Here is a 9,453-nt window from a genome sequence, read left to right as displayed (position 1 = left end):
TAGGCTGGCCAGATACCTCTGCCCAGGCCCCAACTCCTTCCTAGCTCTTTCCTGCACCATGCTCTAAAACTACCTCTAATTCTCATTCTCATTCATCCTCCTATCCAATACCACCTATGAAATTTTCCCTTTGCCCCGTTGTCCCAACAAGATTTGGTGAATTAGCAAGCTGACTACTTCATATGAGTTGTGCTGAGATGGTTGCTGAGACGAGAGGGGTTCCTCATCAACCCAAACTAATCCCTATGTAACCGAAAGTGGGGTCGGGCTGCTCGCCGCTCAAAAGCTAGTAAAGAGGCAAGGCTGGTGGAAAAGAAAGTTTGCTTTATTTTGGATGTCAGCAACCTGGGGGGAGGGGTGGACCCTGTCCAAAGGCCGACTCCCCTCACTGACAATCAGTGGGCAAGAGATTTTATAGGCTGCGGGAGGGGGCTACTTGCAGAAACAGCACAGTCAGCTCTGACAGTCATCTTGAAATTGGTCATGGGTGGTCTAAGCAGCATCATCTCGATTGTTTTAAGTACGGTTCGTCTTCAGTTTGAGGGTCGGTTTGTTCCCATTTCCGTGAGGCCAATTCTTGGAATTCTGGCAGTTCCAATTCTTGTGGCAGTTCCAATTCTTGGAATCCCACAATTCCAAAATTGTGGAATTTTGTCATGGCTACAATCTGGACATCATGTAGTTAACTCTTTCCACCGGGTCGGGTTTCAGTAACTATAAGACACCTCACAGGAAATGGCTCAGAATATTATCTATAGCCTTTGAGAAGGAACTAAAGGTCCTTGACTACGCTTAATGACTAAACTATTATAATTTGGTCTCCTTTGACTGTTTTCCTTTGTTTCTGCATTTTCTCACTTCTCTGATTAAACTTATTCTTTGGCTAAAGGTTTTCCACAGACAAAAGGCAGGCAGAGGACATGCGGGACAAGGACCATTGGGTCCTGCTCCGTTTCACTGATAGAATTTTGGACACTGGGAGGAAAAAAGGATTTTTTTCATTCTTGTTTTATTACCATGGCTTTTCCATCTTCTGCCTGACAGTAGAAGCAGGATCTTGTAAAATGCCTTACTGAAATCAAGAAATGGTTCTATTTAAAACTTCTGAAACACAAAGAGAGATAGCTTGTCACTGTGATAAGCAGTGATTGCCTTCTCCGCCTCTACTCCATTGTTACTGACATGCTGAGGGATTTCAAAGTTTCCTAATTTAACTCAGTAGAGTTCAGTACATTTAATATTGGTTATCCAACATTTGATTAAAGGATGATGTGATCAAAGCTATATCTGAATTAGATACTAAAACGGAAAACTGGTTTTATAGTCCCTGCCACTGCTCTCTAATTCTCACTATTGTGCCCACTAAAAGCATTCTCACCTCCTACCCATTCCTTCGTGTGCAGTTGTGGTTGACTTCTTCTCATGCTTTCTCTGTTTGGATGCGGAGGTATCTCTGTTCACTGAGCTTAATCCGGGACAACAATGTTGCTCTCCTTCCAATGGCCTTATTCTGTGCTTTCTTTTCTAAATCCTCCAACCCCTACACCCCTTCCTGGACCATTTCCTACTCATGACATTAAGAGGGCTGATCATTGTATACTTGCAGACCATCCCAATTCTGACATGGGCTCCCCTGAAAAACTCTATTCGACATCACCTCTGTGATTTCCTTTTACCTCTATCTACCATGGCTCATATTCTAGGAAGACAGCCCAGGTGGTGGTCTTCTCTGGTCTTTCCTGGACTACCCTGCTCTTTCTTAGCCACCCCCTTCAATGGTTCTGCTGTCTCCCCTAGACCCCCCAGACATACCCACAGTCTGTCTAGAAGGAGTTTTAGGGTGCCTTGAAGGCAGCCAGCCCTGAAGCAACAGATGCAGACTACTATCCAGCTGGTTCTCAACCAGGAATTCTCTTATTTACATATCCATTTATTTAAGGACAATATTCATACATCAAGGGTAATCATCAAGAGTCTGTATTGTTGCTTTGCTGGGACGGAATGGTTAGAATAGAGAAAGCATCCATGTCGCTCTGAGACTTCTATTCCTGGTAACGCAGCTGCTCACTGGGGTTTCACTGTTGGCACTTGAAGATCACAGTCCTTTCCTTTCCATAGGAGACAAGAGAAAACAGAGTTGGGTGAAGGACCCTCAGCCTGGAGTCTGAGGTGTAATTTTCCTGCTGCTCCCAGAGATGCCTGTTGGGCATGGTGGGGCTGTGAATTTAGAAAGAGGTTCAGAGATGCTTCTTTTATCACCCCCGTGGGATGGGGATGCTGCTTTTATTGCCCTCATTTGCCCTGAGGGCCCTGAGTCCATGTGACTTTGCCATTCTTCCAGTCCTCCTTTGAGTTTCGAAGGGCTCTCTTCACAGAAAAATACAGTCCCGTGTCCACTGCAAACAGGAGTCCCATCACCAGGAAGAAAGTGATTTGGTGCCAAGGTGGAAAGAATGATGAGCTGGTGGGTGGCTTTTCTTGACCTAATAGGAGAAGCAGAGGGATGAGAATAAAATGACATTTGTTAAGGCAGAAATTTGGAATAAACAGTGAGGTCATCGGTGGAAAGTCTTTCTGACACCTGCTAAGAGACAGATTCTAAGGAACATGGGGGAGTCTGGCGGAAAGCCATAGCTTCCTCCCACTGAGTCTGGATCTTAATGCTACCTGAGCAAAAGTGTTTTCCTGTTTGATGGAGGTATGTGACATAGCGTTGAGCAAGGTAGGTTGTAGCTGGGTTTTGTGTGAAATTCTGAAAGTAGTCAAAGTTTAAGTTGGTGTGAGAACACTATTTCTTAATTCAGTAACTTTCTCTTGTGTCTCAAAATAATACTCATTGTTTTTACCCCACTAAAGGAAATCTAAAAAAAAAAAAAAAAAAAAGTGAACCATTGAAATCTGCTACTTACCGTCAGAAAACTGATAATATTTCTTTATCACGGCTCAGTAACTAATAACCCAAAATGGAAAGAGGTAGAATTTGCTTGTTCTCAACCTCTTAGCCCTTAATATTGTTATTTTAAAGTCATTCCTCACTGTAGTCTATAAACTGGTAACATTAGAGTGGATTTTTAGTCTTAATTTTTTCAACTCTTAATTTTGATTTAATTTCAAACTTAAAAAAAAGGTTACCAGTAAAGTATAAATAACTCTCATATATTCTTTACCTAGATTTACTAATTGTTGGCATTTTGCCCCCATTTTCTTTACTATTTGCTTTCTCATTCTCTATTTGAGAGTATTTATTTTCAATTTAAATTGTGATGAAGTTATTTTTTATACAAATTATGGCATTGTTTTGTTAAAATCGCAGAAGATGTGTGGCTATCTTGCTGTCTTACTACATGTAAATTGCTTACAACAAACGTCTTAGTCTGATTACAGGTGGAAGTTTTGTGAAATTAGGAAGTCCAGGAGCACGGTGGCAGGGGATCTCTGACCCTGGAGGATGGTACTACAGAGACTGGAGATGTTTTCTAAGTGACTTAGTGGAATTCAAAATTCTGTCACAGGACATTGGCGCCTGTCCAATCCTTTCATTTTAACTGGTGGTTCAGTATACAGGCTTCGAATCTTTGCTGTGCCCTTGGAGACACATTAATTACCCCCCTCCCTTTTTTCCACCCAGTTACTTCATCTGTAGAGTCAATGTTACCGATCTCTTAATGTTGTTGTGAGGGGTTACTATGATCATCAGACTAGTTGCATGTGAAGAAGCACTCAGCACAGTGTCCAGCACATTGAAAGATGCCCAATAAAGGTCAGCATGTCTTTGTTACAGAAATGGAAACTGAGGTTCAGAGAGTCTAACTGGCCACAGTTACATGGTTTATTAGCAGCAGAGCCAGAACACAGGTTATGGGTCTTTCTGTGAGAAAGTGAGGCGCTACTGCCAGCTTCGCTTTTGGCTATGACTTGAGGCTTGGAGGGGAAAGGAGAACAGGTAATGATGGGCCAGCATGATAGAGACAGATAACATTATGGATATAGTTAGAATGAGGTAAGGACAGGCATATTTATGGGGGAGGAAATGTGACTTCCGCACCTGCTGTCACATTGCAGAGTGAATGACCCTTGTAAAGACGTCTGTGGGACGGTCAGCAATCTCCTCCCAACTCATCTTCCCAGTGTGAAGGCAGAGTCCCCACACATGGTGTGCTGGGCCCTTTAGATGCACTCTGCACATCTCTTACCTTGAACAGTGATGTTCACAGCCTCTGAAGACTCGTTTTTACTCCCGATAATCCCCCTGCAGAAGTAGGAGCCACTGTGTTCAAGTTTTGCTTCTGGAATGTAGAAGTCAGAATTCTGATAAGAAAACTGCTTGCCTCGGCCATTCTGGAAAAATTGAACCTTTTGTACAGTAGTTTTCTTCCAACTGTGACACTTCAGCTGAATGGGCTCCCCCACATGGACCACCGACCGAGAGGCCTGGAGCAACAGCCAGCCTGAAAGACACAAAGAGAACACAGGCCCAGGAGGCCTCAGCATTCAGTGCAAAGCTTTTGTGAAGGGGATGCTCACCACCCAGATCCTGGGGGATGATGGAAAGCCAGACTGGGAGCCATCCTTACATAGCTTTCTTTGGGAAAAAGCCAACTGGGCCCTGCAAGAGAGCTCAAGTCACACCAAGAACTTTTGTCTAATGGTGGAGAGGGAGAGACACACACATGGTCAAAACATAAGGTTAGAGCATAGGGTCTAAGTGATGAGGCAGGTGAGAAGCAATTTGCAGTGTCCTTAATGGCTACACTTGGATTTGCTATGGCAGGTAATAAGGAGCCATTGTAAGTTCTAGATCAAAGAGTAAACATTGTATTAGAAAATGATGATTTGCCCAATTAAAGGAAAGGTAGACTTCAGAAGGAATGGACAGTTGTAGGAATATTGGAAGACTGTTGCAGACAGTCAGGAAGAAGGTTACTGAGTGGCCACAGGAGTGGCTGCAGAAATCATGAGGGAGACCTCAATATAAAAGTCAGGGATGGGGGACTTCCCGGGTGGCGCAGTGGTTAACAGTCCGCCTGCCAATGCAGGGGACATGGGTTTGATCCCTGGTCCAGAAAGACCCCACATGCCACGGAGCAACTAACCCCGTGCGCCACAACTACTGAGCCTACGCTCTAGAGCCTGCAAGCCACAACTACTGAAGCCCGGGTGCCACAACGACTGAAGCCCGTTTGCCTAGAGCCTGTGCTCTGCAACAAGAGAAGCCACTGCAATGAGAAGTCTGTGCACTGCAACAAAGAGTGGCCTCCGCTTGCCACAACTAGAGAAAGCCTGCGTGCAGCCAAAAAAGAAAAAAATTAAGTTAAATCTTAAAAAAAAAAAAAAAGTCAGGGAGGGGAAACAAAAGCATGCGTGGTAGTGCTGATGGTAATTGGTGGTTCCTGAAGGGCCACAGCGTCTCAGCAAGGCCATCTTCATTACTGAGCACAGCCTCTGAGAGAGAGAATGTTATGTCACCAAGATACTTGTTTTCACAACTGCCTTGCCAAGTAACCAGGCTCCACACACACAGAGAGAACTTGAAATTGTGGTCAGGAAGTTGGTCTGAATAACGAAAAATGATATTGCATAGAAATTTTAAAATGACATGAGAAAACATTCATCAGACAATGTTAAGTTAAAAAGACAGAATACAAAAAGTATGTATGCTCAGAAAAAAAGAAAAAACATGGACTTAAATATTAACAGGGGTTACCTATGTAATCTTATATGTATATGTATGGTCTGGTTTCTTTGGGGGGGAACATTCTTGTTCCATTCTGGCTGTCATGGACTCAGTGAATGTCCATATGTACATTCGTTAAACTAATATTTTATTGAGCACTTACTATGTTGTGCAGACTGGGGATACCCAGATGACTAAGACACATCAAAGAACCTGTGATCCAGACATAGAAATAATTACAATACAGTGTGATAAGTGCTACAACAGGCTAAGAACAAAGGACTGAAGGACCAAAGAGAATGGAGCAAAGAAATTCTGCCCAAAGAAAGTAAGGAAAGCTTCTCAGAGAAGGAGATAAGTGAAATGGGTCCTAAAGAATGATCAGGAGTTTGCCTGCTGAAGTTAATGCTCTTGGTCACAGTTTAAAACAGTTCTCACTGATTAGACTTCTAAAGTCAGTTTCTAGAGCCAAGTTTAAGACAAGCTAATAACTACCAGATATGATTTGTCTATTGCTTCCTGTTGGTAATTCCCCATTTTATTTGATCATAGGTGGCCATCTATCTCTCACCTAGCTAGATAATAGACATTCCTCTTTGTAACTCTGTAGACTGAGAACAATGTCAGCTAAGTGACACAGTCAGGCAAAGAAGCCAAGAAAAGCAGCTTCAGATTCCATGGAATTCTGTTGCAGGTCCACCTTCATTAGGCCCTCCTTCCCCTCCAGACTTGTTCCACTCACATACAATATACAGATGGGGCAGCCATGAAAATAGAGTCAGGCTTAACAAGGTGACGCTGCAGGTACCGGGCTATGTGGTGTGATTTCAGGGACACCAGGAGAGATCTCTTGCCTCCAAAATACTTCTTCTACTTGCATCTAATGAGTGGATTCTGTTAATACACAAAGACTGATTCCATGATGAATATGCAGCCTGAATGTGTACATATATCTCTATTAGGAGAGCTATCACATGGCCAAATTTATGCTGAAGTGTATATTTTGAGTGTGGCATTGATGGGAAGAGAGAGAGAGAGATTGTGGTGAATTAGGGATGGCTTGTGGGGTAGCTTAGGGCATTGTGTGTCTGAGAGTGAGGAGACTGTGGTCCTAAAATGGATTCATTAATTTATTCAGTAACTATTATTGAGCATCAGTGTCATGCCCTGACCTTCAGATGACACCATTCATGCTGTATGTATTCTATGTGAATATTGATTCCTGGAACTGTGCAGTGTAGCAGCCCTGTAGTATATGCCAGGCTTTGACTTTTTTTTTTTTTTTGCGGTACGCGGGCCTCTCACTGCTGTGGCCTCTCCCGTCGTGGAGCACAGGCTCCGGACGCGCAGGCTCAGCAGCCATGGCTCACGGGCCCAGCCGCTCCGCGGCATGTGGGATCCTCCCCGACCGGGGCACGAACCTGTGTCCCCTGCATCGGCAGGCGAACTCCCAACCACTGAGCCACCAGGGAAGCCCCAGGTTTTGAATTTTTACCTAAGGCCTACTTATAGCTAGGACTACAATCTGATATAATTCAGTAGGACTACAGATCATCTCATCTTAGTTTTAAGCCCCAGGAACATCATCTTCTGGTGCTTCCCAAGTCTTTCAGGGCCTCGTGTTTTACCATTTATTGGTGATTTCCCTTTTCCCCTTCACCTACTCACCCATGTAGACTTTTAGCTGCACCGGGTCGCTGAGTGTGGAGAGGCCTGTCTGACACTTGTAGTCTCCACTATCCTCAACTTTGGCAGCTGTGATGAAGTAGCTGGAGGCCTGGTTTGGGATGAGAGTCCCATTGTGCCACCACTGTGTGGAATTGTCTCCAAGAGGGTAGTCCCCCTGGCACTTTAGAGTCACGTGGTCATCCTTGAGCACCCGGTCCCATTGAGGGTCTAGGAGCACCACAGCCTTTGGGAGTTCTGCTGAGGAGTCAAGAGAATGTAGATAAGGGCAGGAAATGAGCCAGCCCTACACTGGCATTCCCAGGGAGGCTCAAAACCCATTGCGAACCGAGAGTTGGCAACTCAGCCTCAGCATAGCACTCAGTCTGAGCATATTGGCTTGGAGAGGCTTGGCTTCCTTCTTTTTGCCTCTCACTGTTGTGGCCTCTCCCGTTGCGGAGCACAGGCTCCGGACGCGCAGGCTCAGCGGCCATGGCTCACGGGCCCAGCCGCTCTGCGGCACGTGGGATCTTCCCGGACCGGGGCACGAACCAGTGTCCCCTGCATCGGCAGGCGGACTCTCAACCACTGCGCCACCGGGGAAGCCCTGGCCTCCTTCTTGGTCTCTCTTTATCTTGAGCAAAATTGGCCAGAGAAGCATAGGGCCAAGCCCTACTGTGTTGGGGGAATTACCCCTGCCAGCCCCACATCAGCAACTTCCTATGCAAAGAACATTTCCTAATACCCTGTGGCTATTGCACATTTACATTCCTCACTTGACCCATCCAAGACGACGAAGCAAACTCACCAGCTTGCGTGCCCGCTGAAACTGTAAGAAAAAAGAGTGAAACAGATATTGAGTAGCAGCAGAGATCAGGGTGACTGGAGTGTGGAGTGAGTTTAAACTCCCCTGCCCACCTCTGCCCTGGGAGGCCTGTGTTCCCAAGAATCAAGATAAATATAGTGGATAGCTCTCCCATTGCCTGTCCTCTGGTCTCCGATGTCTGTGCCTCCTACTCCCTTGTCCACCCAAACCCCTGTTTTCAACACCATTCCCTTACTCTGTGGTCCCCGTTCGAACTCCCAGATTAAGGGTGCAGATCAAATATCCCTGAATCAAACCATAAAAACAACCTCACCCCAAGTCCCCTGGAAAGGGAGGAAATTAAAAGACTTAGAGAAGAGCACTGGAATGTGAGAATGGAAGAGACAGACCTTCAGGACCATCTAGTCCATACTCTTCAGTTTATAGATAGACAAACTGAGACCCAGAGGGGTGAAGTAACGGAGACCTCACGTCCCCCTTCACCTCCTGATTATGCCCAAATCAGGGCCAGCAATTCTCCACATCTCTAACGCTTGAAGCTTAAATCCTAGAAGTCCTAGAAGCTAAATCTAGATCTATAGACATGGTAAGGGGTCCTATCCCTTGGTAGGGGTCTCATCCCTTGCCTGAAAAGGGATGTCTGCTGAACCCAGGGCATCTTGAGCTCAACTCCCAGGCAGGGTGATTCTGACTTACCTAGAAACAGCAGAGCCGTTGGTGGTAGCAGCTGCCACATGTTGTGCATTGGAGTAGACAAGTCACCACAGATATCAGAGCCCTAAGGGGACCTAGTTGACTTGAAGAGAGGAAATAAACAGCCCTTCTCCCCACCCCTCAAGCCTATTACTCATCAGTTTCCTCTTCTGGAAATGTGATTTGATTCCTGAATCTGAACGCTGACAAATGAAACCCAACCTCTCTGGTTGGGATCCACCCTGACACGAACAGGACAACAGGACCCTGGGAATGAGACTCAATAAGGAGGACATTCCCTCAGGGGGTCTCTTGTTCTACCTCAAAACTTCTCACTCTCCTGCTTGGCCCAGACCCATCTCCACCCAGCCGGGGCCTGCTACAGAAAGCAGTCATTTAAATCATCAGATCATTAGAAGTGTCCCTCACCCCAATATTATCTCTACCAACATTTTCTTTTAAAATTGGAAATGCAGGCTCCGTCCTATAGTACTTCAGATGCTTATCTGGGAAACCTAAAACAGGAAGAGTACCTTCAGGGCTTTCTGTGATCTCCGAGGTGAAAGGTGGCTACCCCTCAGCGCTCTCTGTCGTT

At 45.4% G+C, this 9,453-nt stretch overlaps 1 protein-coding gene across 1 annotated transcript; it reads right to left on the bottom strand.

Moving 5' to 3' along the window:
* Window positions 1-307: 307 nt before the first annotated feature.
* FCGR3A (Fc gamma receptor IIIa) lies at window positions 308-8,910 on the bottom strand (the record flags this gene model as incomplete). The annotated part of the gene is made up of 5 exons (XM_082832948.1): window positions 308-2,483; window positions 4,194-4,448; window positions 7,343-7,600; window positions 8,148-8,168; window positions 8,862-8,910. 5 exons carry the CDS (start codon window positions 8,908-8,910, stop codon window positions 2,293-2,295), a joined length of 774 nt encoding a protein of 257 aa, XP_082689074.1. The 3' UTR covers window positions 308-2,292.
* Between the last annotated feature and the right edge of the window lie 543 nt (window positions 8,911-9,453).

Source organism: Leucopleurus acutus, assembly GCF_964270905.1.
Source record: "Leucopleurus acutus genome assembly, chromosome: 2".
NCBI classification, from domain to species: Eukaryota; Metazoa; Chordata; class Mammalia; order Artiodactyla; family Delphinidae; genus Leucopleurus; species Leucopleurus acutus.
The sequence above is the reverse complement of the archived record's forward strand: the minus strand, read 5'-3'. Positions and strand labels throughout refer to the sequence as shown.